At 38.7% G+C, this 19,095-nt stretch overlaps 2 protein-coding genes and 1 pseudogene across 2 annotated transcripts; 2 read left to right on the forward strand and 1 right to left on the reverse strand.

The window, feature by feature from the left end:
* The first annotated feature begins 8,230 nt into the window (after positions 1–8,230).
* LOC5496869 lies at positions 8,231–9,355 on the forward strand. The gene is made up of 2 exons (XM_048720202.1): positions 8,231–8,249; positions 8,559–9,355. Exons 1-2 carry the CDS (start codon positions 8,231–8,233, stop codon positions 9,353–9,355), a joined length of 816 nt encoding a protein of 271 aa, XP_048576159.1.
* Positions 9,356–9,719: 364 nt separating this feature from the next.
* LOC5504667 lies at positions 9,720–17,349 on the reverse strand. Its single transcript, XM_001625504.3, has 6 exons — positions 16,951–17,349; positions 12,003–12,202; positions 11,780–11,903; positions 11,364–11,510; positions 10,857–10,961; positions 9,720–10,558 (listed from the first exon to the last, which is right to left on the reverse strand). Exons 1-6 carry the CDS (start codon positions 17,069–17,071, stop codon positions 10,155–10,157), a joined length of 1,101 nt encoding a protein of 366 aa, XP_001625554.3. The 5' UTR covers positions 17,072–17,349; the 3' UTR covers positions 9,720–10,154.
* On the forward strand, positions 13,451–14,373 carry LOC125557579 (annotated as a pseudogene).
* Positions 17,350–19,095: the final 1,746 nt, after the last annotated feature.

Here is a 19,095-nt window from a genome sequence, read left to right on the forward strand (position 1 = left end):
TATTAAAGTTTTTTCAAATCCGTATTATATTTGGGGATGCAATTTATTCGCTATAACAACAAGAATGATTGGACTCTCTTGTCTAAAAAAACCTGTCACCTAAATCAATGAAATGGTTAAATAAAGTGTTTTTGTCATCTTTGTTATCTTCCCTATCTTTCACCACAGGTAGCCCAATGTATCTTTTTTTAGTAACCCGTTTTGTTCTGATTGTAAAATGTGTAAGTCCTTGTTTCAGTACATATATATTTTACCCCCAAAAAAGATAATACATTTTGTAAAGATCGTGCAATTGTAAATATCTATATTGTTTATTACATTTTCGGGGATGTCATGATTCTAATGGTGTGTGCCACCCCTTTTGACATTGTAATTATAGCTCCATCATTGACAAACAAATAAACTGAAACTGAATAAGGGATGGAAGATTATAAATCATAATTTTTTTACGATGTCTCCCCCCCCCCCCTCCCCCCCCCACCACCACCACCATCTCTAACCAACCCCAGGATTTCAATTTGGACTAAAAAAAAGGATCCCCCTCCAATGAACACTCTTAATGTAAAAGTTGAATGAAAAAAAAAACACACTGATAACATATGATGGTAATGAATATGTATGCTTGTGGTTCTCAGACAAATACACAATTCTCATTTTGATACTGACGCATTCTTAACAAGCTCGTACATTGTCATAACAACAAGGACCATGGTTAAATTAATCTGATTGTTACACTGGGAAAACAGGAAAACAGAGGTAAGCTCAATGTATGCTCATTCCATAGGAGACTTGCGGTAAGAGATCACGTGACCTTTCTGGGTGGTCAAAACAAAACAAAAATAGAACAAAAAATCAGACATGATTGCGCCCGTCCCTCCTTAGAACGACGAAAAAATTAAAATCTTTAAATGAAACTAAACTCTTACTGAAAAAAAGAATTCTGGCTTTTTTCGTAAGCGCTTAATAAGTTGCTTTTTATTGCTGTTATTTTGCCGCTAAAAGCCTGAGCGCGCTAAGTTTGCCACCCAGTCACTTGATATCTTAAGTATCCTATTATTCTCCAAACCAACTAATAAAATCACCAATAATATACCCAACATAGAGAATAGTGTCTCAAAGGTGTTCAAAGTTCTAAACGAAGGAATGCTTAGTCAGCGCAATCCGGAAAATGTGTAACTGAACTATCGCTATGGTTCTGCAAATCGTCCATCTAAACAGTCATCTTGTTTGTGGTATGCCCGCCATTTTGGTATACCTGTGGATTGTGACACAATTCTACTTTCCATGGTATACCTTTGGTGTTATCAAAGTACTGATGTAAGCGAAAGCAAATATCTTGTTGAGAAGAGCCGTCTTGCTTTAGATCGATGATGGTGATAAAAATATGGTCCTATTACTCCGTTTCTTCTCAAAGTAAAAACCCTTTTGACATTTAGTATCTTTGGACTACTCAGAAATCTAAAACATAGGTGAAACGAAATTTATACAAGACTATAAACTAAATCAAATGAAACGCATGAAATTATAGTGAAGGATCCCTTTATATTCAAACAAACATATTTCCCGTACCTTGTTTGTTGACAGCCCCAAGTTAAAAATCTTCATTCATTCGGCACATGTCTTTCCTAATTCCATAATATGAAAGCATATATTTAACATTTCTCAAGTTGACAGAATTTCAGGTGGAAAATTATTATCCCCTTTGAACATCCTTCTTCTCAAGTAATTATCGGTAAAAACATTAGCGTGAAAATCAATACAACCGTGTAGATTTGCATATGACAGATCACGCTACTCGCTTATCTCCTACACGGGGAGGGTTGGCCACACAGGAAACAGTAAAACATCACATCATTTTGGATTAAATGCCTTTTTGACAGTCTCTTAGGATCAATGATAATTGCAAGGTTTGGGTAATTGAAAAAGTAAATATGACACGTATCATTATTCAGCCTTATTTTGCTTCTTGTTTGAGGAACTAGATTTGATTTTTACCGCTGTGATAGTATTTTACAATCTATTATACCACTAATGTTACAAATAGACTATCTTTTATCTTTTTCCCGCTAATCCAGCAGATTCTTAGAGCACAGAAAGTCATTTAACAGAATCTCACGGGATTATAACAAAAATATAACTATGGCGTGCTTAGCTTTTGTATCCTCCTTACTTTTTATTAATTTCGTTATAATGGATAGCGCTTGCCAATTCCTCAATTAAAATATGTTATACTCTATAGTCTAAGGGGGGGGGGGGGGCAGGTGCTTCTTTGAGCTATTCAGGTTTCATGTGCTCAGAGTTGAGCTGTGAGGAGCGAGGCCTGGGACGAGCGAGGGTTCCTTTGTGATGTTTCAAGTTCCCATAACAGGAAACCCACTCGAACTCGACACTTGGCTTAAAAATACACATAACATAGACATCGAAATTAGTCAGTTACAAGCAAGCGTCCACATGCATTAAAAGTTATTTTTACTCAAAAAATGCGTTCCTTATTTAATAAATGTGTTTCTTAGAGTTCTTATGACAAAAACAAACAAGAAACGCCATGCTATTGACAATTCATTTAACTATGGAATCCTAGAGAACAGTCTAAAGGAGCAGCCATAACTGCACGATCTATAAACCTTATAGAATGTATATAATATCTATATAATATTAACCATGAAACAGCTCAAAGGAATTTCTATCGTTCTCAATTTTGATAATAGATTGAAAAAAAAAACACAGACAATCCTTTCCTTTTCCTTGTCCTCCTCTTTATCTCCATTTCATCACCTTCCTCCTCCTCCTCCTCTTTCTTCTACACCTCATCAACACCTTCCTACTTTTCCTCTTTCTCCGCTTTCTCCTCTTCATCACCCTCCTCCTCCTAATCATCACCCTCCTTCCCCTTCTTCTCACCACCACCTTCCTCCCCCTCCTTCTTTTCCTCCTCTTAATCACCTTCCTTCTCCCCCTCCTCTTCATCACCCTCTCTATTTATCTTGTCTTATCCATGTCCCACAAGCCAACGAATGAGACACCGTCTTATTCATCCCCCCATCTGTCGCACCGGCCAGCATGGAGTTGCCATTTGCACTCCTGGTGTACAAGCTGCACAAGGCCGATGGAGTAAAAGACTTGGCAGCGAAGTAGTCGATCACTACGGTACCTTTGTCGTCCTGAGTGGTGAAGAGGGTGCGATTAAGTTTATCGGGCAAAAGAGGCGGAGTTTCTGAAGCGGATCAGAGAATAGATTTTGTCAAGAGCAGGCAAGGAGATTCCTAGAGACATTAACTGCAATTGTTTCAATGGTATTATTTTCCAGCTTGCATTCCGGCCGTTTAGCTTGAGCATTGATCTTTTTCATTAAAGAATCACTGTAGATAAAGTGAAGAGAATGCTTCTTGATTGTTCATGTTAGATGCTTTGCAAGAAGAATTTTGAAGAATTTTTTAATTCATTAAACCAAAACAAAAATAAGGTAGGGTGTGCAGGGTGCGTAGGGTGTGCAGGGTGTGTAGGGTGTACAGGGTGTGTAGGGTGTGCAGGGTGTGTAGGGTGTGCAGGGTGTGTAGGGTGTGCAGGGTGTGTAGGGTGTACAGGGTATGCAGGGTATGCAGGGTGTGCAGGGTGTACAGGGTGTGTAGGGTGTGCAGGGTGTACAGGGTGTACAGGGTGTACAGGGTGTGTAGGGTGTGTAGGGTGTGCAGGGTGTGCATGGTGCGCAGGGTGTGCAGGGTGTGTAGGGTGTACAGGGTGTGCAGGGTATGTAGGGTGTATTCATGCACGTCTTGGAGACAAGAAAAAAAATGACTCGATCGAAGAAAATTTCCCGAAGAGACAATAATAGTTTTTCGTTGTTTAGTTTCCGGAAAATCCGAAAGCTGTCGTTTTACTTCCCGAACTCGGTAATGTATTTGTTGTGGTGTACAAATATAATATCCCAAAGTCCAAAGAAAGAAAGCAAATTCTCAAACTATATACAGTAAATGTTGGAAAATTCGCGGGTCTTGGGGTCCAAGGTTTAAACCCGCAATTGAAACTGTCAGCGGTTTTTTTGTAGTTATTTTGTATATATATATATGTATATATTTTGTATATATATATATATATATATATATATATATATATATATATATATATATATATATATATATATATATATATATATATATATATATATATATATATATATATATATATATATATATATATATATATATATATATATATATATATATATATATATATATATATATATATATATATATATATATATATATATATATATATATATATATATATATATAGTGTTGGTTTGAGAAAAATACAAACTACATAGGTTTCCCTACAGGTCTGTTTCGTGGTTGCCCACTCATCAGGATCCCCTGATGAGTGGGCAACCACGAAACAGACCTGTAGGGAAACCTATGTAGTTTGTATTTTTCTCAAACCAACACTATACACCGCTCTACTTTCGAGTATTGAGCACTTTCTATGAAAGTCTTCAACCATCATTTTATATATATATAGTATTTTGGGGGGTCAAAAAACCTCGGGGTCCAGGACCTGGCACCCGTTTCTCGAAACACCTGAGAATTCTCGGGCCCGAAAACTTTATTTTGCATTTTTGCTGAAAATTTCGCATGTTTTCCTTCTGGAGAACCGCTTTCATGTTTAAAAAACAGTTTAAGCTTCCTCTTGGTTCATATTCCAAATGATTACGCTCGATAGCGCTATTTTGAAGTTTTGCTAAAGCCAAAAAGTTACCCGAAAAGTCTCGGGTGACTGCGAGGTCCCGAGGACTTTCTTAATATTTTAGCAATGTGAATTTCGGGCCCGAGAAGTTCGGGAAAGATCAAAATCTATAAAACCAAAAAGAGAATTATCCTTCACATGAATCTTTGTGGTAAAATACGATGTTTGACGATATTTCAACACATTAAGATACCATAAATTTTTAAAGGAATTAGCCAGCTTTTCAAATTTAAGGAATAAAACGTTTTCGGGCCCGATAATTCTCGGGTGTTTCGAGAAACGGGCCCCTGGCGCAAATTTTCCGGTCAAACATTTTCCAACATTTACTGTATTAGTGCCACGCTTCCGTCAGGTATAAGGCACAGGGAACCCGTGTGGTTTGTACTGTAGGTTTGCCCTGTGGTTGTCCGTGTAGATGAAAGATTTGTTTCGCTGCTGACTTACTGAGTTCGCTTATGGCACAAATAAAATTCACTAAAAACCCGATAAATAATGTCTAATAAAATATTTTTGGATAGTCAGAAGGGTAGGTAACATAACGAGAGAATATTAATATCTGAAAAAAGATTCGACCCAATATTCACTCCTCGGAAAAAAATCCATTGCTCAAAGGAATAGGGGATTTCACGTGACTAGCAAACTCGAATGCGTTAGGCTTTTAGCAGCAAAAAAAAAAAAAAAAAAACAGCCAAAAGCAACTCATTCAGCACATACGAATAAAGCCAGAACCCTTTTTTTCAGAAAGGGTTTACTTTCATTTAAAGATTATTTTGTCGTTCTCTGGGGTGACTGGCGCAGTCATTTCTGTGTTTATTTTGTCTTGCATTTGCCACCAAAATGTCACGAGTTCTCTTAGCGCAAGATATAAAGGCGGAGATATAATATGACATATAATATCTCTTCAAGTTTGTTAAACGAGAGCAGGCAAAGCACCCATGCTAGTAGCCCTTGGGCACCGGCGAAGTATCTTGAATAAGACAAACATGTGTCTGCTGTCCATTAGTCTAGTGTATATAGTCAAACGATTTTTATCCTATATTGGCTGCGACATTATTATAGGCGTAATTAATCATGAAGGAGTTGGCAGCATTGTTTGGCTAACACAGTTAGAATCTCACACAGGGGCCGCGCACCCGGGGGTGGGGGGGGGGGGGGGGTGGGGGAGGACTGCCCCCTTCAATTTTTTTTGTTTCAAAAAAGAGGGAAACAAAATTCTAAATAATGTTCTATGGCGTAAATTTCAGCCACTCTTCTTTCAACCCCCCCCCCCCCCCTCCCCCGTCAAAGGATGGTCTGCGGTCCCTGTCACATTCTACACAACCACTCCATAAAAAGGTTTTCACACAAAACAATTAAGTTTTTTTTTTCAAAAATGAAACATATTTTGCGCCATTCAATTTTAACGAATTTTTATCCCGAGTGTATGTATGAAAACATCTGAAATATATATTGCTAAGCACCTTTCGTCTTAAATTACTTCTGTGCCTGCAAGCAATTATTATCGAATTTGTTTTTCTGACACAATCATCTCCGCTTTTTAAGCCTAATTTATTTTTCTGTTTCTGTCACTTCTAGGGTGACAAGTTGTCGATGTTCCCTTAGGGGGTTGCTTTGAATGTATATTGGCACGTCTTGTTATGCTGCAAAAACTTCCCTTTTTTCAAAGACAGTTAATAGACAGTTAACGGCTAATATTTCATTTACTTTATACTACATTTGTTGTTTGTTCTCTTTTTTGTTTGCGTTCTTATGTTTTTCATTTCCATTTTTATTAAAATAAGTATATGGTGATACTTGTGTATGATATTTTTTACTAAACGAGTTAACAATGGCAAAAAATTTCCCCAATAGATAGGGTTTCACAACCCTAGCGGGGGCTGGAGGTGATAAAGAGGAAAAGGATTTTTCCACTGTTTAGGATTCCTGTGGGCACAAGGGGAAGAGAGGATCTAGGGATGTGACAGAGCGTGAACTGTACCCTTTCCTTTAATACAGGAAGCCCAAGATCTTAATCTTAATCGATAGAGGATTGAAAGAAAGGGATACTTATGGAGGAATCTAGGTGATCTAGTCCTGGGCCGAGGTCATTATAAGTTCAATATTAAAGTAAGCTATGAAATATTATTCAATGGTAAGGTTTCAATTTATATGATCCGCTTTTATATAAAAGAAATCAAATAGGAATGACCTCGTTAAGGCAGCAAAAGCCCTACGAGATTCTTGGAATCTTGGAAGGAATAAACCGAGAGTCACTTTAAAAAGATACGACCATTTGAGTACTGTCAGCATCTGAGAAATCCGTAAAATACCTGGGGACCGGGGCCTTATTCCTATATTTCCTAAGGGGAGGGGTGGAGAAAGGTGTTTATATGAAGCTTTTGGGACAACGAGGAGTCCAAATATAGTGTCGGTTCCCGCCATGACGCCAACAACAACATCATGTCAACATCATCGATAACGTCACAAACAGTCGGTTAAGCATTATATTTAGTTTTCCGCTGACATATGCTAAAAAATGTGTTATGTTTGAAGGGTGAGCTTGAAAGGGATAGAGTAATTCCTTTACAAAGAACGCGTAAAGTGAATTCGTACTAAAACGCAGTTTTGCTCTCGATTCACTTCCAATTGTATTTGGAATATATGCCTTGATCTTAAAGGTTCTAGATAAAACATTGGTATACTATTTCTAGGAGTATTTTCTCATTGCATACGTCCGTATTAGGATACAGTTGCAATGCGACCCGAGCTAGCGTGGCCACATTAAAAAAAAGCCTTTTCTGACATAGAAATTTTCTGACTTATTCGTAAGCGCCTAAAAGTCGCTTTTTATTGTTATTTTACAGCAAAAAGCCAGAGCGCGTGCGAGTTTACCACCCACGTGATATTCAAGTGCAAGTCGTTAATAATGATGCGAGAAACGTAATATTTCTTAGGCGTGGACTCCAGACTCCACTAGCCTAACAGAAAGCTAAACAAATGCACACCGAAATCAAGATTTTATGAAGTTCCTGCCAAACAAAGCTATGATTCTCGCATGCTTTCTAGCTAACCATACAGGGCCCTAGCAGGGGGGCACTGGGGGCACGTGCCCCCCCAATATTTTTGAAAAAATATATAAGAAAATGACCAGTAGGGGCGTGGCTGTGCCTTTATTGTTTTCTTAATGTCTCTGTATCGTGCCACCCCCCCCAGTAATTCGTGGCCTGCTATGGCTATGCTATATTAAACTGTTTTATTTGAGGCGAGGAAGCGCGCATCGCACACTTGAGCCAGCAGTGTGCAGAGTTTTGCTTCCAAAAGGCAGCATATTTTGGAATACGATAGCCTGCATAGCGGCTCAAGGGAAGGGGAGGGAGACTGGGGGGAGGGGAAGAAAGGAGAGCCTGCCGGCAGACTATTGTTCTAGCCGGAGGCTCGCTATTGGTTGAGACGTGTCACATGTGTTGTACATCCATCAACGCGTCGTATCAACGAGCTTTGGTGCAAGAAAATGCCTGCGAGTTGGTCGAGTAAGAATTTCAAAATTGTTTATCGAGCGTTTTGTCGATCCTACGAGATCCAAAAGGACTGGATTTTGCCAAAAAAAACGAGCAGTTACAGTGCTTGAGGCAGCTATTTTTTAAGGAATGATGAGTTGGCAATTATGCCGAGGGGTTGAATAGTTTTGAATAGTTTATTTTTTCAAATCCTTAGCTTCTTGCCGAAGCGAGAACGAAAACAAAAGCATTTGTGCTTGTAATCGTCCCGCTAATAAACAGCATCATAGAGGATCAGGTCAAGCTAAACAGCACCATAAAGGATCAGGTCAAGTTAAACAGCACCAATAGAGGATCAGGTCAAGCTAAACAGCACCATAGAGTATCAGGTCAAGCTAAACAGCACCATAGAGAATCAGGTCAAGCTAAACAGCACCATAGAGGATCAGGTCAAGCTAAACAGCACCATAGAGGATCAGGTCAAGCTAAACAGCACCATAGAGGATCAGGTCAAGCTAAACAGCACCATAGAGGATCAGGTCAAGCTAAACAGCACCATAGAGGATCAGGTCAAGCTAAACAGCACCATAGAGGATCAGGTCAAGCTAAACAGCACCATAGAGGATCAGGTCAAGCTAAACAGCACCATAGAGGATCAGGTCAAGCTAAACAGCACCATAGAGGATCAGGTCAAGCTAAACAGCACCAAAGAGGATCAGGTCAAGCTAAACAGCACCAGAGAGTATCAGGTCAAGCTAAACAGCACCATAGAGGATCAGGTCAAGCTAAACAGCACCATAGAGGATCAGGTCAAGCTAAACAGCACCATAGAGGATCAGGTCAAGCTAAACAGCACCATAGAGGATCAGGTCAAACTAAACAGCACCATAGAGGATCAGGTCAAGCTAAACAGCACCATAGAGGATCAGGTCAAGCTAAACAGCACCATAGAGGATCAGGTCAAGCTAAACAGCACCATAGAGGGTCAGGTCAAGCTAAACAGCACCATAGAGGATCAGGTCAAGCTAAACAGCACTATAGAGGATCAGGTCAAGCTAAGCAGCACCATAGAGGATCAGGTCAGCGAACTGGAATCACTGGGGATATCAGCCTGTTCCCTTGACCTCGATAACATCTAATCCATCTTGAGTGGTCGGTTTTCGATCGTTTACAGCTCTGCTGAAAACGCCACAGACAAGAATTGTATGAAGGCATTAACACGGGACTCTACCTTCAAGGAAAACCTCGCTGACTGCGTAGTCAATGAAACTCACATCGTACAGACCAAGGGCATCGATGTCATGTCTGTAGCGATAACAATACACCAAAACTATTATCTCTTTTGCTCTCTTTAAAAATATTGGCGAACGAATCATAAGTCAGCTTGTTTCCGTATTATGTTTCGAATATTTTTTGGCAATAACGACAGCACTCGTTCCTGGATTTGTTGACTGGATTTAATTTTTTTTTCCGGAGAACACATAGTGCGAAGAAACAAGACAATTTTTATGTAGCGCGTTTATTTTGACAAGAAACTGAAGTAAAATTACAATGTACACAGTTCATGTGATTGGTTAATTTTGACAGCTACGTGAGGACACACGCTTAGGGGCAGCGCGGCTAGAACAATGGTTCTTGGTGCTTAATTCAATCTATTTTCATTAAAAAACCCTTTTCTTTATACACAGATACGAATAAACGTTCTCGAACATTTGTTTCTACAATGAAAATCCTCGATAGACTATAAAAGTTTTCACCTAATGATTTGAGAAAAAAGGATTACAACGCTTTTGACAATAATTTCAACGTCTGCCGTTTTAATTTCTGGTTGCCCCCTGCCTTTACCTTCCTCGTTGTTGTCGTCTTCGTATCTTAAAAAAGGTCTCTATTTTTTCTCTATGCTGCTACGGTTTAAAAGCTCCCCTTTATAAGCTCTTTCTAACGTACATAGATGAACCAGAAATCTCCATCCGATGAAGAGCTAGATGTATCATCACAATAGCCGCCATTCGCAATCCAATGGTATTTTAAAGGTATATACATTGCGTAGTCATACATCCGTAGTGCCTCAGTCTTCCTATTCTCATGTCCCCACTTGCCAGCACCCCATTGGCCACACCCAATGGCCAGCATTGAGTTGTCATCAGCGCCCCTGGTGAACGACCCGCACGAGGTGGGCAAGTTAGCGGTCTTGGCCGTGAAGTAGTCGATCACGGCGGTACCTTTGTCGTCCTGGGTGGTGATGATGTGCAGGGTGCGAGTGAGTTTCTTTTGGCAATGGAAGCGGAGTTGTGTGAAGTTGATCAGAGAATGGAGTTCGCCAAGAGCAGGCGAAGAGATACCTGAAAAAAAATCCAAAAAATCTCTTACAATTTCTTCTTAGAATGTCCATGTTAAACATTACGGTAGCCGCCAAATGATTGTCATTAGTTTATTATACACTGACCTGACAGTTTTCGCAAAATCAAAGGATCGAAAGCAATTGGATTTTGGCTTGATTCTCCAGTAAGGTCATGGGAATACATAACGTGTCACAAATACACAAAGTGTCACAAACTCATTTGAAGTGTTAATATAAAAATGGCAATATGAAAACCTCGGGTGTGCTTCGGGGAAAAAGAGAAGAATTTTTCCTTTTACCCATGTATCCATCTCTGAACTTGGAAATACCGCTATAAGTTGGGTAGATAGTAAAACCATTTCGTCCGGTTTGGTAGGTCAAATTCATAGTCAGCAGCCAACCACCTGAAAAGTAAAAGTAGGGTAGCAATTCTTAAGCCTTGTGGCGGCTAACGGCTTACATTAAGGGAGAAGGCTTTCAATCATAGGGATAGGGGGAGGTGAAGGTAGAGCAAAGCCTGTGTAGCAAGCGCAAAAAAGGTTGGGAAGATGAGAGACCCCGCGCGCCTAGAGAAGGAAGGAACGCCTCGTCACTGCTCTCTTCTTTCCCAACCTGGGCTTGCTACTTAGGCTTCGTGAAGAATGATCAAAGGTGCACGTGCTCCCAACTAAGGAGTCCATGGAGGAGGCATGCTTGCCAAAAAAGCGTTTGAAATTTTGGAACTCAGGAGCGCCGAAATGGTCTATTGCGTTACATTTCATCTACATGAAAGGTGCATAAGCCTTATACAGTAATAGGTTACTTACCTCCTTCGTGTGTCATGTCGCAAAATACAGGAAGTGTTACTCCAGAACCTGGGTCTATGTAGTACTCCCCGTCCGGTCCTGGTCCCTCTTTATCCAAAATTTCCTTGCATGAAAGCGCAGGCTTGTGAATGAACCAGCCCAGCTTTTCTGTTTCGATCGCAAAACAAACGAAAACCAAACAGTTATTGAAGTATCCAACCAATACCATAAGTGTTAAAGTGTTTGCATAGCAACATATGTATAAAATGACAAAAAATGTATTACCAAAAAATGAATGAATGAACGAACGAACGAATGAATGAATGTATGAATAAATAAATGAATGTTCATTATTCTGAAGCTATCACGACTGTTTGGTACTTGCATTTATTCAATAGAATGATATAGAGTTTTTGAATACGATAAAGTAAGTTTACCTATCTCACATTGTGTTCCTTTATATCCTCGCTTACAGCCGCATTGATAACCATCCGAGCTGTTGACCGCTACACATTGACCGGTTGTTTTATCAGAAACACAGAGATTAGGTATACAGGGGTCCTGCAAGAATAATAGTTAAACCTCATATCTTGCGTGCTGCTTACTAAACCGACTGTTTAACTTTTAGTCCTTTTCTATTTGTTTATTTTTGATAGTTACCCTGTTAAAAAGGGAAAAGTCCGCGTCGGCCTCGATGTCACTCTCGTTCGCATTCATCATGTTCTTGCTGTTCAGCTGACAAGTGGATCCCTGCTTGTAGTTAAATGATTGACAGTTGCTCACGCTTGCGCAGTACATTGCGCACTCCATGCTGTCGTGGGCGTTGTGCTTGGAGATCATGTGGTTCTTCAGAACAGCTCCTTAAGTTTGAGAGGCAATATTTTCAGCAATAGGCCGCTCTTGTTATAAGTTATAGCATGGCACGAGGGGAATTTAGTGATTAAATGTCCCCGCAACCGAGGGATGATTAGTTGAAGTCCCGACGCCGCAGGCGCAGGAACTTTAACTATTAATCCCGAGGTTTCGAAGTCATTATGCTATAACTTTGTAATACCATGATCACCGAGGAAATAAACTCGCAACTACGAGAAATTAGGTTTGATGAGCGAACACGGTTCAATTGATCAGGGCATTGCTCTTTTTATCCTTCTAGAGACCACCACATTTTCACGAACAATTCTCAAATGAAACATAGTTGATTTACATATTTGCTCTACATATATTCATAGTTTAGGTCTTTGACGTCATTAGCACGCATGCGTACAGCAATCAAAATCATCCCACATGGATCTAGTCTTACTTCAAATACTCTGGTCTCTTGGCTCAGGATCTATTCCTTCGCTAATCAGAAAGTTGCCTTCTATTTGTTTCCCTGGTGGAAACTTGAAGACAAGCATCTTGTTTCTAATTTTCTCGCATGCACTGATGTACAGGGAAATTTTTAGAAGAAAAAAAGATTCTTCTGTCTTATTCGAAATTTCCCTCATCATTAATACTTGACGAAAATATTAAAGGGGACAATAATAAATTCAGAGGAAGCCTTGAGTACTTAGTTTTCTTTTGAACCAAAGTGAAGTCGACAACACCTATTAAAAGCTACTCAGCACAGTCCCAAGGGTGATTACAGAGGGACCACTGTACTTTCCTTGTAAGTGAACTGTATTATCTGTATCCTTATCTGAACTCGTATTGTTCCTGGCCATTAAATTAGTTCTGGCACCATTGTGTGAAGGTTTCTCGATCGTTATACGTTTAAAATCTTCTAAATCTCATCATAAGAAGTCTATTATGCCTAAAAATCGAAGTGTTAGACGACCAAAGAGAAGATTCTCGGGCAATCAGCACAAAAAATTGCAAGAAAAGACGCCTAAAATAGCCAAGAAAGACGATGTCGACGAGACACGTGTTGATGTCAACACGTCCTCTAGGCGATCTGTTTCGTCTAAAAAACTATCTAAAGACGTCCCAAAATTGTCTACATCCTCCCAAGAACAGTCAGGGGGACCTTTTATCACTGGATACAGGATCATTGTATTCTCTTCGCTGCATTAAGTGTGCCGATTCCAGTCTTACATTGATGGAAAATCAACTTCAAAGAAAATGCTGTGCTTCCGGTCTTAGGCTATTGTGTTCCTCGTGTGGCTGGAAAACAGAGTTTTTCACTTCGAAAAAGCAAGTGAAGAGTTATGAAGTAAACAGGCGCCTGGTTTATTCCATGCGATCGCTTGGTAAAGGCCACAGTGGAGCAAAAAGGTTTTGTACCTTGATGAACATGCTGCCACCTCCAACCGCACGAGCATATGCCAAGAACTCAAAAACTATTAGTAAGCATATTAAAGCTATTGCTAATGAAACAATGAAGAAAGCAGCCATTGAAATTAAAGATCAGAAAGCTGCTAGTGCAGATGATATTGTAAATTGCGGGGTATCATGTGATGGTACATGGCAAAAAAAAGAGGGTTTTGCTCAAAAAATGGATGCGTCACAGTCATTTCCATGGATAATGGAAAGGTCTTGGACACTGAAGCCCTGTCCCAGTCATGCAAGCAATGTCAGCAGCATCCAAATCTTGACAAAGAGAGTATTGCCTACAAAACATGGTGGGCAGAGCACAGCTTCAAGTGCAATGCCAACTACCATGGCTCTGCCCCTGGCATGGAGTCGGTTGGAGCTAGTCGCCTATTCAGCCGCTCCATTGATAAACACAAGCTCAGATACTCTGAACTTTATGCTGATGGTGATTCTAAGAGCCATACTGAAGTTGAACATATGTATGAAGATGACGATGTAGTTGTAGAAAAAAAAGAATGCGTTGGACACGTTCAAAAGAGGATGGGAACAGCACTGCGGAAATTGAAAAAAACAAATGCGGCAATTGGAGGAAAGGGATGCCATGATAGACAAACTGCAAAACTATTATGGCATTGCCATACGATCAAATCTGGATGACCTGAAAGGAATGAAGAAAGCTATTTATGCCACCTTATTTCACTGTGCATCTAATGACAAGGTAGTTCTTCATGACTATTGTCCTGATGGATCGAATATCATGCCTGATGCCATGATAGACAAACTGCAAATCTATTATGGCATTGCCATACGATCAAATCTGGATGACCTGAAAGGAATGAAGAAAGCTATTTATGCCACCTTATTTCACTGTGCATCTAATGACAAGGTAGTTCTTCATGACTATTGTCCTGATGGATCAAATAGTTGGTGTGGTTATAAGAGGGACAGTGCAAATAAGACCAAGACCTTCAAGCATGGTTCTGGCTTACCTAAAGACATAATTGCCTTAATGAAGCCAATCTATCTCAGATTGAGTGATGATGAATTGCTGAAAAAGTGCCTACATGGCAAAACACAGAATCAAAACGAATCGTTTAATGCAATGATTTGGCAGCGTGTGCCAAAAGAAGTGTTCGTAGCTCGACCTGTCCTAGAATTTGGACTTTATGATGCAGTGGCACACTTCAATCAAGGATCAGCAACTGTTGTAGATCTCTACAGGCGATTGAAAATTGATGCTGGCAAGTATACTAATTCAGGTTGCACTGCTTTAGACTCTGGACGTATTTATGGTGCAGAGTACAAGGAGAGAGATATACAAAAGAAAAGAAGAAAGGTGCTCAGAGGTCAAAGGAAGAGGAAGGAAGACAAGAAACAGCAGCAAGAAGGACCAAGATATTGTGCAGGATCATTTGAGTGCATTGATTTAGCTGCAGGTGTTGTAATTATAAGGAATTATTTATTTCATAATTAAAAATGCAGTTTTCTCAAAATATTAATTCCGTTAATGTATGGCTCAGCGTGACACTCACTTGTTCTTGTTTTTTTTTAATATTATTGTATGAAATTTGGCAGGAATAATTATTGATAGTGAAGTAGTGTAATAAACCTCAAAAACCTTGACATTTTTACAATGCTTAGTAATATGAAGGCTTTTTACCAAAGGACACTGGCTAAAATTATAAGCTTTTTGTTTGTTTACTTGTTAATTTTCCATTTATGTCAACTATATCAATTTTAGGTTCATTACATAGTTTGAGGTATTAGCAATGAATATCCTTAGTTTGGCTTGTGTTCCAATTATAGTTTCAGAGCTAGAACTGTTACCGTAAGTGCATTAAAATCATGTATTTTGGGTGTGGCTTGGTTACCATAGCAACAGTAACTGCCAAAATTGGTATCGAATGATTAGTCTCAATGAGGTTAATGATATGTGAAATAATAAAACTGCTAAGTTATCATATCATATCGTATCATACCCCCGTAATATAGAAATGAATAACATACTATAAAACGTGATGACTTTAGATTCTAAAATGGAACTAAAGCAGGAAAGCATTTACAGGAAATGTTTGGACGGGAGCTTTTTATTGTTTATTTATTTATTATGTAAATTATAGCAATCCTGTAATTTTGGATATATTTATTAAAATAAATAAGTATCCTATTTTTCTTTTTATTCTTATTATGATTACTCAATGAAATGTATTATTATTTTGTTATTGTAAAACTGCATTCTATGAAACTTAATTGGGATACAAAGGCGCTGGCCCCGCCTTTAGGCAATGCCTTAATCTTTATATTTGTAGACATTTCCTTGTGGATTGCATAGAAATTTGCAAACGCCTAAACCAAAAACCAGACAAAATATTCTAATCAGATATTAGTCTAGGATCCACACAAATTACAGAAATTGCTTTTAATAATTTAAGAAACCATAATTATAATGCCTTTCCATCGATTCTAGCTGATTTTACTCGGTAAATATCTATTTTTATTATTTTAAATTTTTTATGAAGTACCCCCCTGACCGTTTTTAGTATCTGTTTACTATCTAAGGGATTAGTATCTAGGATCACCGCGGTTCAGACCCACATACCTTTTATGTCAAATCGATTTTCATTAAAAAGCAGTAGCGGATCTAGGAGTCAAGGGGTGCACGCAGGTTAGAATACAGGCGCGCTAGAAGTTTGAATAAAATAATTGAATAAAGTAATTTATTCCATAGCAGATGCTAAAAGGCATAAGACTTTTCCCATCTTATCGTGAATAATTTTAGTAGTACTTTTTGTAAATGCTGAAAATGGCGTGAAATTATCTTCATCATGTTTTCTTCTTTATCCCAACAATTCATATTCTTCGATTTCATTTTTTTTAATTTCAAAAACTTTTTAGTGGTTACATAGTCATTACACAGGCTTTCTTCTCAATTCAAAACAATTTTAAGTACGACTACATTAAATTCCATCTATTTAAAGCTTTCTAGACATTCATGTACTAATCCATACCTCTTTGTACCGGATTACGCAATCAGGCCTAGCTCTTCTACAATTTTCATTTATATGTTACGGTAATATATATTTTTTTGTAAATATTATAAACAACCGCAATAACATCCAACGTTTTCGCTTATTGTCATCTGAATTTTTCTTTGACCACACCTTTCTTGTCCCAGACATTAGTTACAGTCTGATTTATATTAGATTAACAAGCTATGTTCACCTTGCGTAGTTTACGCTGCAAATGTTATCAGTTTGCTTCCCTTTAACCAAATATTTAATCTACGAATAACAATTTAATGGATTTGACGACTTACCTTTCAACACGATGAATGTGCCTACTCTGTCCTTCTCGTTGTTAAAGCCTTGAATTGCTGTAAATAGGAGCATGATGAAAGACAGCGCCGTGGACTCAGCTTGCACAGAAATCATTGTCATTAGCCTATGTCCATGGTCTGGGAGGTAGCGCCAAAAACCTTCGCTTTTCAGCGCGATAGCCTTATCAATATTTGATGATACTGACGAATCCCCCGAGGATTTGTGGGGGTCTCTATAAAAGTAAACGGGGATTATCGTCCTATCTTTTTAGCAAATGCTATCCCTGGAGGATGTTCAAAGAATCTTCAGATTCAGATTCCTTAGGGTATATCCCGCTTATGGGTCATCCTCTCCATAACAGACCCGAAGACAAAATGACAGCAGCCGCCAGAAAAGGCGCGCTCATCGATGGCGCTGACTTTAAATATGTTTTTTAATGCTATTTCTTTAATTAAGAAATGTTCTCATCACAACAGCAAAACTTCTATCACTCTTAGGGTTAAAATTAATTTCGCCGCCGACAAACCCTTCAGGTTTTATGAGAACCCCCTTCGGGGATGAATCATGGATATTGACGGTATAAAAACATATCGCAAAGCCCTTGAGTGTATAATCTGAAATACAGTAAAAACAGACATAAAAACAAAAAATGATAGCCAAGCTTTTCAACAGCATTTGCAAAATACATTTGATAGTTAATCGATTTTAAATGATTTCAATTGATAAAAATTATCAATCAATCAGAGCGTGAGATACTGCACGCTCCGATGATTTACCTTCCCTACTACTTCCCACAACTCTTTGCGACGCGCGCATGAAACCAAGGTCAGGCGTCAAAATTGTAAACAAAATGGCAAAGTTTGTGTTCATCCTCGGTCTCACGCGCGCGTCGCAAAGAGTTGTGGGAAGTAGTGGTGAAGGTGAATCGATGACTTTTTTGCTCATATTCAAAGTTATACAGCACTGCGATGGGCCACAATGACGCAGCATAAAATTGTGGAAGTAGAATTCAGTTCTGAGCTTAGTATCAAAATAAGCGCCAAATACGTGAGCACGTGTTACACTTAATTTTTAAATATCGCTTTTCTGTCGTTTTTTGGGACCAGACTGTAGGGTAGACTAACTATTCATTCTAGCAACCGTAGTACGATTTGCATCTTATTTGCATTTTAGAAAATTATCACTGCCACTTTACCAAGAGCGCCTTCCATTTGAACCTCATAAATATCATAGCAATTAAATTAATTAAATTAATAACTGACAGGTGAGGATATTGAGCAATAGGGAATTATTAGTGGGAAAAAATGTTTAGTAATTATTGGCCTTGTACTTAGCGATTAAAGTATTCCCTAAAAACGACTCTGACATTTAATTATTGTTTTCCTCTAGGAAAAACAACGAAAAGCAGGAAAGTGCCCAATTTGATTCTGCATTACACGACGTATTACACTCTTTCTTATAAGAACTAATTTTCAGTTATGGCTGGGCCGTTCCTCTCGTTTTAGGAGCATTTTGAGGTTGAAAATGTTCTTAAGGATCGATAAGGACGTTCTCAAATTATAGAACCGAGTTGAACCTAGTTCCTAATTCCTCAGTTCCTAGTCAGTTCCTAATCGGGGTCAGGGGGGTATATAAAAATGCTAAAATGGTAATAATACCTCATTTACCGAGTAAAATCAGCTAGCATCGGTAGAGAGGCAAATCATATTTATAAGTTATAAATATGATTTGTAAAACTATTTACCGCAATTTTTGTAATTTTTGTTGATTGAAAGTCTAGTAGAATCTAGACATTGACTAGACTTGTCTTGTGTCTAGTTTAGACGATTTCAATTTCTATGTAATACACAAGATAGCTCTAATGTGACTATAAAAGGAAGAATATTGTGTGTTTCTAATAACGTTTCTATACCGATTTAGCGCTTATTTATTGCTAACTTCTCAAACAGTAAACATTTACTTATTTGACGGCGCCGCTATTAACGGTGAAGACCACCCAAGTAGAAGTCACGCATGGATAACGCGCTTGGTAGTCACGCTAGCTACACCAATAACTAACTACATCTAAATTACGGATAGTAAAATAGAAACTGGACCTGAAGTGACCGGGATAATATAGATTTAGGCATTGCCTAAAAGCGGAG

The sequence above is a fragment of the Nematostella vectensis genome, chromosome 12 (genome assembly GCF_932526225.1).
Source record: "Nematostella vectensis chromosome 12, jaNemVect1.1, whole genome shotgun sequence".
Classification (NCBI taxonomy): domain Eukaryota; kingdom Metazoa; phylum Cnidaria; class Anthozoa; order Actiniaria; family Edwardsiidae; genus Nematostella; species Nematostella vectensis.

Excerpts from the sequence above, each read along its gene's own strand:
- LOC5504667 (XM_001625504.3), bottom strand. The coding sequence starts at position 17,071 with ATGACAATGATTTCTGTGCAAGCTGAGTCCACGGCGCTGTCTTTCATC. Across the intron at positions 12,203-16,950 it reads CACATTCATCGTGTTGAAAG|GAGCTGTTCTGAAGAACCAC; the intron begins GTAAGTCGTCAA and ends CTCAAACTTAAG. Across the intron at positions 11,511-11,779 it reads AGGAACACAATGTGAGATAG|AAAAGCTGGGCTGGTTCATT; the intron begins GTAAACTTACTT and ends CGATCGAAACAG.